Source organism: Mustela lutreola, chromosome 7 (assembly GCF_030435805.1).
Source record: "Mustela lutreola isolate mMusLut2 chromosome 7, mMusLut2.pri, whole genome shotgun sequence".
NCBI lineage: Eukaryota > Metazoa > Chordata > Mammalia > Carnivora > Mustelidae > Mustela > Mustela lutreola.
The window spans coordinates 124671274-124684480 of record NC_081296.1 but is presented as its reverse complement, the minus strand read 5'-3'; the positions used below and the strand labels follow the sequence as shown (position 1 = coordinate 124684480).

Genomic DNA, 13207 nt, shown 5'->3' with positions numbered 1-13207 from the left:
CAGTCCCCACATGCCACCTGACCAGGCTCGGCAAGGCAGACTTGGGCCAAGGTCCCCACGCTGAGCACCTGGGCTGAACCCCGCCAGACGATGGAAACCCCCTGCCTGCAGCCAGGCTCCCATGAAACACCAGCCCCAGCACAGGGCGTTCACACGTGCCCCTCAGCCAAGCCTCCACTGGGGACATGCTCCCTATGACGTGGTCCAGGATGTGCCCTGTCCCTAGGGATGGGGATGAGTGGGCCCCAAGGCTGGAAGGGCACTGGGCATGTGCAGGTCTCATGATCTCTGGGACTTACCTTTGCCCAAGGACAATTCTGAAGAGCTTTGTAGAACACGCCTTTGCTCCTTTCTTTGTTTCCCAAGGAAACCTGAGGCAGAGAGGAGAATTAAAGGATTACAGTGGCTGCTGGGCAGGGGTCCAGGTGCCACAGGGCACTCTCGGGGCCATTGCTGTGCGGTGTTTCCCCTGCACCGATGGACCCAGAGGAGACTGGGCCCTCTGACTTCTGACCAGTCTACCTCCTCCTCCACTGGGGACCACAGTGCCTTGTGTCAGAACGGTGCCTAGAGCGAGGCCGTGTGTGTGAGACGAGGCTGATGACTACACACACACAATGTCTGCCGTAACACTTGCCATTTTCTAAAACCTTAGAGGAATGAGACAACCAGCATCACCGAGTCAGCACCTAACTAATAAAAATAAACTCCTGGTCAGGAATTTCAGTCTGACAGCCCACCCACCTCCTCCAGGCTCCCATTCCTATAGGGAGAGCCTTCTAGGTGCCGCTGGCTCTTCTACCAGGTGGCTGGTGCATGGCCTCTGGCACGGGACTGACTCGCAGAACCTGGGGGACGCATCTCGAGACTGTGGCTCAGGCTCTCTGTCCACCAGGGACGGCTGCCCTTCCTTTTCAGTTCCCTCAGGTTAAGCCCCGCAGAAACAGACTAACTTGGACCATAGTCAGCACCTGGGACAACAGGACTCCGCCACCCCCAGAGCCAGCCGCTGAGCCCAGGGACGCCTGCCTTTCCTCCCCTCCAGGCCTCCCAAAACTGGACTTCTCTGAATTCACACGCAAGGAACCAGTACCAGCTGGCCTTCCTTCACACACCAGAATAGTTCAATATCCTCTCATAAACTTAGGACACTGTTTTCTTGTTCTTGAAAGAAGGAAAAATTGCACGACTGTCCATTCTTAGGCACTGTATCTGTGGGGCTCACTGATAACCCGGAACCCAGCAAATTCAGCTACATCAGTTAGCGGGACTCGAATGCAAACCACTCCCAGATTCCCTCCATCGGCCACTGGAGAAGGCCTAGGCTCGGTTAAGCATCTGCCTTCAGTTCGGGTCGTGATCCCAGGGGCCTGGGATCGAGCCCCCCATCAGGCTCTGCTCAGCTGGGAACCTGCTTCTCTGTCTCCCTCTGCCTGCCGCTCCCCCTGCTTGTTCTCTGACAAATAAATAAATAAAATCTTACATATTAAAAAAACAAAAACCACACAGACTTTTGGATTAGTTCAACTCGATACTGACTTCAGCCAGCAAGGTTGTGCCTCCTCGTCCTCAGCGTGCCTGTAAGCTGCTGTCCGGACATCCCGTGTCCTCTCGCCGCTCAGAGGAAGCCCACCAAGCCGAAGTCTGAAGTCTAAGATGGGGAAGGCCCAAGTGCTCCTACCCATAGCTTACTTTCTCCACATCCCTTGATACCCAACTCTGTCATGCTTCTATTGGAAAAGTTCAAATTCTTTGACTGCCTTGAGAATTTATCCAGTGGAAATAAGCAGAGAGACGAGGAAGGTCACTCCCGGCTTCTGAAAAGTACAGCATTCATCAGCGATCCCTTGGATGGGATTCACTAGCCTTTAGTGGAAACACTCGAGTGGCCTAGGAGACTACATTTCCAAAAAACCACGCGACTTGGCAGATAAATTCCAGGAAGTGCATGGGATGGGTTTATCCATCCCAACGCCAGGTCCTTAATGAAAGGCAAAGTCAACCCACAGACTCCACGAGGCCCAGGAAGCACCTTCCAGCCTCCACACGCAGAGTAACACGATCAGATGGCATCTCTGAGTGAAAACAAGCTCCTCTGTCAAGAGGAGAGAAAGACTCATTGTCAAATTTACATTCTAGGGTGAATCTTACTTTAACGACAGAGCAGAATCAGAACCTGGGAATTCTTATGAACAGATGAGAGAGAATGAAGGTCTCTTTCTAATGAAAGCTCTTAGGCCACTTCCAAGTTGTTACTTGAGGAAGTCAACCCTGAGAGAGCCGCACGAGGTTCCACTGCGAACCACCCAGCGATGATTCCATTCCCATCACTCTGCCAAAGCCCCCAGGAGCGATGCAGCCTGCATTCCCCCCCCACAATGTCCAGAGCGACCTGACATGACTCCACCAGGGTCCTTGGATGGGTTCATCGAGGCTGACAAGGTGTGGGGGAAAAGTAGGCCCTACCAGCTTTCCTGGCCGGTGGTCATTATGCACATTCTCCCCTACACGGAGGAAGCAACAGAACTCTACAGAAAAACAAAAACGCTAAACATTTTCTTACCAAAAAGTTCAAATACATTCTCCACAGCAAAGGGCACAGGCGGCCATGGTCACTCTGCAACGTGCTTTCAAACAGGGCTCTGATCCGATGAGCCAAGCCGGTCTCGGGAATCGTGGCATGGATCTCTCTGCCATCCACCCTGCAAGACAAAGGCTCGTGTTTCTCCAAGACCAGTTTTCATGCCCCCCACCACTGGCGCTGGCGGAAGAGGAGCGTTAGTGACTGCCAATGCCCTCTCCGGCAGGATCAGTGTGTCAGGTACAGTGCCATCCCCCGGTCTGGGGGTCCTGGGGGCGCAGGCTGCAGACATGACGGGGCCCCTCCAAGGCCGGAGGAAGGCAGTGCCCAGGCTTCTGTGCTCTCTATGCCAGAGTCCACCTAGAACTCACACACGATCTCCCTGCATCTCCGCTCTCTAGAGCCAAGCCCACCCTTTACTCAGCAGAATGCGAATGCTACCTGATGGGAGGAAAGTCCTTTCGACTCAGGGGACATAGAGTGAATAAAATCCCAATGGAAGAAATAAAAAAACAAAGCAACACATTCTTCAAAGGCAACGCTGAGTCATCGGCTGATAAGAGGTCAGAGCAAAGCCACCGTGATAGTCACTTAACCTTCAGACACACCCTCACCGGATCAAGAGACGACCTGACCTGTAGAACGGAATGCGGTCATCGCCAGTGATAACAACAGAGGCCAGTAACTCTCTCACACTCCCTCTTGCTCAGCCCCTCCCTGCCTGGCCCCTCTGAGCAGTCCTCGCAGGAGGCTACCGTTCACCCCGAAGGGGAACCTATTCGAGGGGACGGGACTTGCCCAAGGCCACACAGCTGGGATGTGCAAGAGCTGGGATCTGAATCCACAGTCCGACTCTGGAGCCCCTGCTCTTGCCCATCGTGCTGTCCCCACCGCTGCTCAGACAGCAGATGCCTGACTGGACCCCCACACGCCATCAGCAACGTTCAGGAGCCCAAACGCATGGCCCAGGCAGACAGCCATGAGAGCCCCTAACAAAGCCACTGCAGTCCTCTTCCAAGAGGTCATCCCACGTCACCAGGACACCCACAGCAGAGCTCTGGGCACTGGCCCGTATTTGCTTCTGGATCCCAGAGGCCTCACAGGGCAGCGGGGTCACAGCAAACACACCACAAAGGCTTGTGGACAAGACGGACAAGATGTCCGAACCTACCTCTGAACGGTCTCCACCAGCCTCTTCCTCATTTTCTCAGCTTCAATCGCGAACAACCAAGGCTCCAAGGCTTTGGCGGACCTGGTAACAGCATCGAAGAACCTTCTGGTCTTACTGGCTGCGTGGGACTTGCTCTGAACCTGTATGTAGGCCCTCCAGAGAAGCTGGTTGTCTGGGTACAGCTGTATCGCCTCTGAGAGCGCCTGGCGCAGGGGAGCCAGGGGGTAAACGTGGACCCTGGTGTGGAACCGGAGCAAGCCCGTGTGCAGCAGCGTGACAGCCTCGAGTACGCCGCCCGGGCACACCGAGCCCCGCAGCCCCGCACACACCTGCTCGTAGAGCCGCACAGCCGCCTCGATGCCTACAGTCACATACTGGAAGAGCAGGAAGCACTTGGCCAGGCTCGCGAGGCAGTGAGCGGGGCCGGCGGGAGCTGAAGCGGAGCCACAGCTCTGCCCCAGGCAGTCCTGCAGCGCGTGCTCGTAAGCCTTCCGGGCTTTCAGGACATGAACGGCCGAGACCGGCCCCGAGTAGGGCCCATAGGGCCCATTCTCCGTCAGTCTGGTCAGTACGTGCACGGCCCGGGCCGCGGTGGTCCCCCTCACATCGGCCGAGAGCTCCAGCTCCAGCTCCAGCTGCGCGTAGAGGAGGCCGAGCTCCCAGAGCTCGGACCCCCTCGGTTCCCCGCCGCCCGCCAGGCTGAGCGCCGTGTCGAACACCTTCCTGGCGTCCTCCGTGTTGCCGAGCAGCCACTCCAGATGTGCATACTGCTTCCAGAGGCAGAAATCGTTGCGGTTTTCTGGCTCCTTAAGGAGATTTTTGGCGAGTTTTTTGCAGTTCTTTCCTTGGGACTTTAACCTCTTCTTGTTTTTAGTGTGCAGACACCAAATGACCTGTAAGTAAAAAGAAAAGGACTCCTGTGTGCTCTGTTATTTTCAAGCAACCCCTCTGTCCTGTCCGCTTCAGAAAGCCACACGGGCGTCTACACTTCCTTCCTGCATCACAGGGTAGCCAATCATGTGGGATCCCTGAGCTGGACAACAAATCAGGATTGAACCAAGGTTACTGGCGCCCCCAAACGACAGCATCCAGGCTTCCACTGGAAACCTCGGTAAACGAGGCTCGTCTGGTCCAAGTATCTTTCTCCAGTGACAGGAGGCCACCAAATTTTCTTACACACTATTTTTCAGAACATGTCCCCGTGTGTGCAATTCGTGTAGTTTATTTAAGCGCCAGAGCTCTGGACGTTAAGATTCAATACTAACCAGTGGCCAGCAGAGGGCAGAAGAGTCCATCCTAGAAAAACACCTAACAGATAGCGATGAAGAGTGAAGTAAGTAAGTAGCTTGTTTTATCTTTTAATAAACCCGGAAACCCCCAACCCCCGCCTAAGCTTGAGTCTTCACAGTAACTGCTCGTATAATCCCAGATATCTGGCACAAGAGTGAACACAACAAACAGCTCCAGTCACTGGCGAGCAGCATACACAGGGCCCCTCCCACACCCCTCAGCAGGGGCAGCCACATACTGAAGCCTGGGGGCTCTGAGAACAAGAAGGGGCCAAAGCCCAGTGCTGAGGAACACCAAGAGCCCCGAGATCATGTCTGAAGCCCCCGCACGGAGCAGGGGAGGCCAGAGTTACCTTCGCCATCTCGTACCGTAGCCAGGAGAAGCAGAGCTGGGACCTCTCCTGGCCTGAAAACAGAGGCATCACAAGGTGAAAGACATTGCGGATGAACTCCTCGCCCTCTCGACTGTGACCTCGGGTCCAGCGACGGCAGCCCAGGGGGTCTGAGCGGCCAACACAGCTGATGCCATTGAAGGAGAGGTTGAGGAAAGTCAATGGCTTTTCATCATGAAGCCCGTTATCGAAGATGCTGTTCTCATCCATGGCCAAGTAGACGCAGGAGGCCGGGGTGCTGAAGCCACAAGGCACACCCAGGAACTGCAGAAAGGCTGTGACCAGCTGGAACTGAAGATCCGGTCTGGAGAGCTGGATCAGAGACTGTGCGATGTCATCGAACAGCACCTGTAACAGAGAGGCGGTTGAGGCAGCCCGCTCAGGGGTGCAGTTTGTTCACTGTGACAGACCAGAGACAAGGCTTCGCGACTTTTCCTGGGGCCCTTTCATGTGGGTGTGCTGATGATTCAACATTACTCTTATTAAACTTTAAACAGACAAGAGCTAGGTTTCCTGCAAGATGTAAAAAAAGCCAAAGGCCTCATCAGGCACCAGAGAGATGGAGGGGAGCTGGCGGGGGGCTGGTGGCATTGTCACGCTGCCCAGGCACCGGCAGGAGGAGGCAGTACCATGAATGGGCTTAAGCCAAAACCTTCCAAAGGAGCCTAATGAATTCATAGAAAATCTAGGATCGTACTCACTCCTGAAAGCACACATAATTGCTTTTGTAGTTACTCTAATAAATTACAATCACCCAAACTGTTTATTAAGGTAGAAAATAAGGGGACGCCTAGGTAGCTCAGCTGGTTAAGCAGCTGCCTTCGGCTCAGGTCATGATCCCAGTGTCCTGGGATCAAGTCCCACATCGGGCTCCCTGCTCAGCGGGGAGCCTGCTTCTCCCTCTGCCTCTGCCTGCCACTCTGTGCTCACTCTCTCTGACAAATAAATAAATAAAATCTTAAAAAAAAAAAAAAAAAGATAGAAAATAAGAATTTTATTATTTGGGGGCACCTGGGTGGCACAGTGGGTTGAGAATCAGACCCTTGGTTTAGGCTCAGGTCCTGATCTCAGGGTTGTGAGATGGAGCCCTGCGTCAAGCTCTGCGCTCAGCACAAAGTCTGCTTGAGATCCTCTCTCCCTCTCCCCCTCTATCCCTGCTCCCTTCTCTAAAAATAATAAATCTTTAAAAAAAAAAGAATTCTATTATTTGGTGGCTTCTTCATACAAAATTGCCTTCAGAAATGAAAAACAGGCTAAAAGATAGATAAACAGCAGTGAGGCAGGAAGAAGACTCCAGCAGCCATGGGCCGTGGCAAGCGCAGTTCAAGGCCAAACGCTCAGTGGACCCGTCCGCGGCTGATTTCATGCCGCCACTTTAAAGTGTGAGGCCGCAGAGGCTGGCCTCTGTCTCAGGGCACAGCTGACCTGCTTGGTCTCCAAGGCTCCCAGCAGAGAGGAAGCCAAAGCGTGAGCACAGAAAAATTGGACTCCCTGGGGGCCTCCTCAGAACTGTCAATTCATCGGAAAGCTTCTCTCCTCCACGCTCTGATTAGAAAAAAAGCTAAGGGACAAGGAACTGCTCAGAGTGGAAGTTTGTTCCAGAAACGAGCTTCCAGACAACCACTGGCACTCTAAGCCTCAGACTAACTTCTGGCCAGGTGACCCTGAACGCTAGAAAACCATCGACCACCGCACGCCCTGCTCTTCCTGATGCATGGCGCCAGCCAGGAAAGGGACACCCTGTGCACACTCGCCGCAGGCCACGCATGCAGCATCGCAGAGCTGAGCGGCGGCTTCCCTGGCATCGGCCCCTCCTTCCCACCCGGAGCTCCCCAGTTCCCTGGGTCCCGACCATATCTGCCACTCCTCAAACATTCTGGGCACTCGTGTTGGTCGCTGTGCCTGGAGCAGAAGAGCCAGCATCAAATAGTCATTTGACATCTGGGAATGTCAACTGAGCAGTCAGCACAGGAAAGGCACGGTCCGTGCACCAGTGGTCCCGCAGGGAGGGAAATGGGCAAAAACCCCCACCCTGGCAGCACGTAAATCGCAAGGAGGGTCGCAGACAACAGACCAGGCCAGAGCTCGTGAGCCTCGGGACCGCAAACACCTGCTGGTCTGTGCCTAGAGCGTGTTGCATGGCAAGCAGTACGGCCAGGTCTTAGGAAACTGGGTCCTTTTCAGGCTCCAAGTAAAAGCTCTTCCTTTATTTTAACATAAAACTTTCAGAGCTGCCGGCTACCAGTGCAGCACGGGCCACGTCGCTCCACAACAGCAAACGAGACAACGTAAGTGCCTGGTGCACCCCAGCGGCTCCAGGAACGGGAGCTGCTTCCCCAGTGTAGCGACTGTCCCAGCTCAGCCTCTATATCCAGGTCCCCTTGTCCCTCCAAGTCAAACCTATCCGCCTCCTCTCTGAGGATACAAGAGTGCGATGGGGAACGTGGACAGAGCTACATAACCACGTCTTGAAAACCCTGAGTCCTCAGGCTTCCATGTGAAAAACTAGCCAGCTAACTGGAAGACCATCTCTGGAGAGGCCTTCCCTCCTACTTGGGAAAAGGAACTATACGGTCAGGTTCCTCCACGCTCCCACATCACCAGTGGGCAGTGAGGTTTCCAGAAACAGGAACAAGAGGTCAGGAGCAAGCTCACCTCTCCCAAGCCAGGCTAGTGCCCCAAGCAGGCAAGGAAAGCCCATGGGAATGGGCAGAGGAGAAGGACCCGGCAGCTGGCCTCCCATCCGGGGGGGACACTCGCCTGTCTCTCGGGGTCCTCACAGTCTTCCTCGGTTTGCTTCCTGGTCTTATCAGGGCGCCACGGCCGCCAGTGCCTCTGGTCTCGGGACCGCTCAGCGGCAAGCCAGATTTGCCACCTGGGCAGACTCTTATCTCGGATTTCCTGGTCCTCGTCTTCTGGCTCATCATCGTCATCATCTAGATGAGAACAAAACTTTTAGCTCACACCTCACCAGCAAATAAAACCACCACTCACATTCCACCGGTCTGTGATGCCACCTCCTGTGGGTCTCTGGAGTGCCAAGATGAGTAAGACCCAGGCCCACCCTTCTGGAACATTCAGGGACTCCAAGGCACTGAGGGACTCTCCTATCACCAGTCAGGTTCCCAAAAAACCCTGGCAGTTAGCCAACGGAATCAGATGATCTGTAATGTTATCACAGCAATTAAAATGGGAACACACCTATTCTAGAACAACACTACCGGAACTTTCTATGATGATGACTTATTATATACCTTATGTGTCTACTATGGTAGCAACCAACACATGTGACTTAGTGGGCACCTGAAATGTAGCTGGCAGCACAACTCAATTTTTTACTTTATTTCATCTTAATTTAATTAAAACGGCCACATATGGCTAATGCCTAATGTACTGGACAACACCGTTCCAGAAAGCTACACGACACTTAGTAACAGCATGGGTTTAGATTTCCTAAAGCCATCGGGATTTTCAGCCAGTGGCCTTATGATCACAACCTGTGTTCACTTCTCCAAAAAAGTCAATTCAAGATACCCTGTACTTTCACTTTGTTTCCTTACTCTGAACATGCAAAACGGGAGAGGAGAAAAGTCTTCAGTCTTCTATAAAGTTTACTATTTAAAAATAAATAGTGTTTAGAAAATGGTATGGCTACCCCAGAAAACAAGTGGGCAGTTTCTTATATAATTAAACATGCACTTACTACAAGACCGGCAACTGCACTCTTGGATGCTGATCCCAGAAAAATGAAAACCTACATACACACAAACACCTGAACACTAATACCCACAGCAGCCTTATTCATAACAGCCAATCTCTGGAAACACTCCCAGCGTCCCTCAGTAGATTAAAGAGAAATTTGACATCTACACCATGGACCATTACTCACAGTAAATCACCCTGAAAAACTACAGATGCGTGCAGCAATTCGGACGGATCTTGAGGGTGATGTTAAGTGGAAAAAAGCCAATCGTAGTATATTACACAGAAAACCTACGTTGGTGAGAATATGGAGAAACTGGAACTCTTGTGCACCAATGGTGGGAATGCAAAATAGCGCAGTCCTGTGACTAGTCTGGGAGCTCCTTAAAGGTTTTCTTTTTTTATAAAGATTTTATTAAAAAAAAAAAAATTATTGGGCGCCTGGGTGGCTCAGTGGGTTAAGCCGCTGCCTTCGGCTCAGGTCATGATCTCGGGGTCCTGGGATCGAGTCCCGCATCGGGCTCTCTGCTTGGCAGGGAGCCTGCTTCCTCCTCTCTCTCTCTCTCTCTGCCTGCCTCTCTGCCTACTTGTAATCTCTCTCTGTCAAATAAATAAATAAATCTTTAAAAAAAATTATTTATTTGTCAGAGAGAGAAAACATGAGCAGGGGAGAGGCAGAGGAAGAGGGAAAAGCAGGGGGAGCAGCAGGCAGAGCAGCGAGAGGAGAAGCAGGTTCCCCGCTGAATAGGGGGCCCGACTCAGGGCTCGATCTCAGGACTTCTGAGATCCTTCTGAGAGGCCTTCTCCCTCGCCACAACCCCCAACCCCACCGACTGTGCATGTGTATGCACTCTCTCTCAAGTGAATAAAATCTTTTAAAAAATAAATAACAGGGCGCCTGGGTGGCTCAGGTGGTTAAGCCGCTGCCTTCGGCTCAGGTCATGATCTCAGGGTCCTGGGATCAAGTCCCACATCGGGCTCTCTGCTCAGCATGGGGCCTGCTTCCCTTCCTCTCTCTGTGATCTCTTCCCTTCCTCTCTCCTACTGTGATCTCTCTCTGTCAAATAAATAAATAAAATCTTTAAAAAAAATAAAATAAAATAAAATAATAAAAAATAAATAACAAAAACTCCACAGAATTTAAATGTGTGAAGTATGTATTAACTTTCTAAATCCAATATTCTATCTAAACGCTCTTCTGAATTCTCAAAGAAAACTAAAATTTAACCATTTATCACCTTTTTCTAAAGACGTACAAGCAAGGTAATTCTTTAATCGCACTGATAAAAACTCTCACCCTAAGAGAAATTATCCTGTGAGTCACATATCTAGCTTAGATATCTGTATTTATTACATTATAAATTCCAAAGATTACATGATTTTGGAAAGACACACATAAATATATAACAATAGAGACTAAGAGAAAATGAGGGTGAGAGAGAGGAAGTAGCGATACATGAAAAAATGCCTCAGAATCAACAGTGAATACCAGCCACTCGCTCAATGCCAACCTCATCAAGATGGGACAAAGAAAACTAAAAAATAAAGGGAAACAAAGAATAGTTATCAACTAGTTTTCTGGAAGCAGTGTTCCCGGGACACCGCTGTGAGAATTCTACTTCAGTTTCATAGAGATGCAGAATGTGATGAACCTTAGAACGCAGATTCTGTGCATTCTAGGAGACATGCTCATTAAAACAAACAAACAAAAAAAAAAAAACCCCAAAAAACAAAAACCTAAAAACAGAGAACCACCCCGAACTGGCACTCAAAAGTCACTACTAAAAAGACTTCTTGGGGAGTTTGGGTGGCTCAGTTGGTTGAGTGTCTGACCCTTGATTTCAGCTCAGATTGTGACCTTGGAGTTGTGGAACTGAGCCTGGTGTCCCGCTCCACGCTTGGCATGGAGTCTGCCTGAGAGTCTCTCCCTCTGGCCCTCCCTCCGCCCCTCCTCCCACCACCTACTCTCTCTCTTAAAGAAAAAAAGACTTCTATTTTGGGGTCCTTCATGTGGTCTTGCAGACTTTAGCAGTAGCTAAAAGGGTAATATCTACTTCCACTTTGCCTTGCAACTTATTTTTCCTCACATATGAAATCATTGGTTAGCCTGAGAGTGATGCCGGTTCTTTCTGGGAGGGAACACTCCAGGAAAGTAGCCGAGCTAAGGGAGGACTGCCTGACTCTGCTAGTGCCACAGAGAGAAAAACAACTCCCAACACCCAAAGGGCCAGAGATGCCACCTGGCCTAGAACCAGGGCTAGTACCAAGTTTTCATTCCTTGAAGAAACCAAGGCCCAGGAAGGTGACATCTGTGAGAAGAAGCCAGACAGGCCTGGGCCTCGCTTTCCCTCTCACTTTCAACAAAACCAGGAGGAGAAGCAATTCCTGAAGAGCCGGGCATGGTGCTGACCAAGATGGCAGCCGTACCCACGTGGCTATGGAGCACTTGAAAGCAGCTAGTCTGAATGAAACATGCCGTAAAGTGTAAAATACACTCCAGATTTCAAAGAGTTCATATTAAAAAAAAAAAAAAAAAAAAAAGGCAAAATATCTCATTTTTTTTTAACAGTCACACATTGAAATATTAAGGCTTTAACATACTGGGTCAAACAAAATATATCCTCAATGTTAATTTCACCATTTTAATTTTTTAATGTGGCGACTAGAAAATGTGAAGTTACTTTGGTGGCTTGAGTTATGTTTCTACTGGACAGCACTGTCTTAGGATGTAAATCCAGAAAGAGTTTGGGGTCATTTGGATGACAGTCACATAAATGCCAGTTAACAATTATTTTATAGTATTCCTAAGTAGGGAAGAGTGCTTCAAAGGACCTGATGGTCTGTCCACTGCCAAGAAAGCAGAAAGACTGTCCTTAGGACACACTAAATGGGGATGGTGGTGAGGGGGATTCATAACAAGATTACTTCTTGAACAACTTTTTGAAAAGAAAAATGAAACTTCCTTCCTCTGGAAGGAAACTCAAACCCTCCACAGGACGGGGGCGTTGCCTAAAGGCCATAAGGATGACAGACAGTCTATATTCTCCCAACGCTTCCACTTAGCATATTTTTGATATTTTGATGTTTCTACAACGTTCTTAAGGACTGACAGAAGAGCTTATACATATAAACAAATAATCAGGAAGACATGAAAACACATTCCAGAAGACAAAGGCAGAGGCGTGTGCATCCAAGCCGAGAGGGGCCTCACCTGGACTGATGACCACCCAGCCGCCTCGCTCCTGCTGCTGCATCCACGCTCTCCAGCCGCGGGCGCCCTTCTCCCCAGCCCGGGGCTCCCCGCTGTCCCAGAAGGGCTCAAAGAACTCCACCTGTTCGGGTTTAAAATACGGAGGTGAGCCCAGCTTGGACAAAACCACTGCACCACTGAGCCAAGTGTGTTCTCATCAGCACAAAAGGGGCTCGTGGCTGAAGCCTTGCTTGCCCTGTTTCCAGTAGATTTAGGATACACCCCAAAACAGAAAAAAATAAAAATGAGCTAGTATGGTAGGTGGCCTCCAAGAGAGCCCCCTGTGACCCTACCCCTGAGTGTGGGCTGGGTCTTGTGACCTGTAGCAATCAGACGCAGCAGAGTGACGGGCCACCACTTCTGAGAGTCTGTTACGAAAAGACTGGCCACGGTCTACGAAAAGCTGGGTAGGAGAGGAATGATTTCCCAGCTCTGACCCTGGGAGGCCCGTCTAACTGAGGACAGGAATACAGCCCGTTCCCCTAAAGCCACTGGACCCCTGAAGACCTGAAATCATGTTGCTTCCAAGACCTTCCAAGGAGAAGGGGATTCAAAGTTTCCACAGGACAGACCGGGGGCTGTTGAGGGCGTGACATCTCAACTCTGTGTTCCTAAAACCTGGCACAGTGCCCAATACCTAGTGGGGGCTCAGTAAACACCTGCAGGCCCAGCGCTGTGTGTGGCAGGCACCCGGTGAATAAAAAGGTCTGTGTGTTAAAGCCAGACCCGTGATCACACCTCTACTCTCCTGCATTTGGGCATCAGGTCTACTGTGTGCAGTGACCAATTCAGTGCAGTAATTCCCAACAAACCGGACTGTGA

General features: G+C 51.0%; 1 protein-coding gene across 3 annotated transcripts in view; it reads right to left on the bottom strand.

Moving 5' to 3' along the window:
* Window positions 1-13207, bottom strand: part of NRDE2 (NRDE-2, necessary for RNA interference, domain containing) — a 50300-nt gene that overhangs the window by 4807 nt on the left and 32286 nt on the right. For 2 of the 3 annotated variants that reach the window (XR_009355766.1, XM_059182518.1), the window contains exons 8-14: window positions 12347-12467; window positions 8194-8369; window positions 5411-5781; window positions 5018-5060; window positions 3753-4645; window positions 2564-2702; window positions 300-371 (exon numbers count right to left, since the gene is read on the bottom strand). Coding sequence is in view for 2 of the 3 variants with exons in the window: in XM_059182518.1 (XP_059038501.1) it covers window positions 300-371; window positions 2564-2702; window positions 3753-4645; window positions 5018-5060; window positions 5411-5781; window positions 8194-8369; window positions 12347-12467 (1815 nt within the window). In the remaining variant the exon portion in view is untranslated. Of the gene's footprint in view, window positions 1-299; window positions 372-2563; window positions 2703-3752; window positions 4646-5017; window positions 5061-5394; window positions 5782-8193; window positions 8370-12346; window positions 12468-13207 lie in introns of all 3 variants that reach the window. The other variant, XM_059182519.1, reaches the window with a different exon arrangement.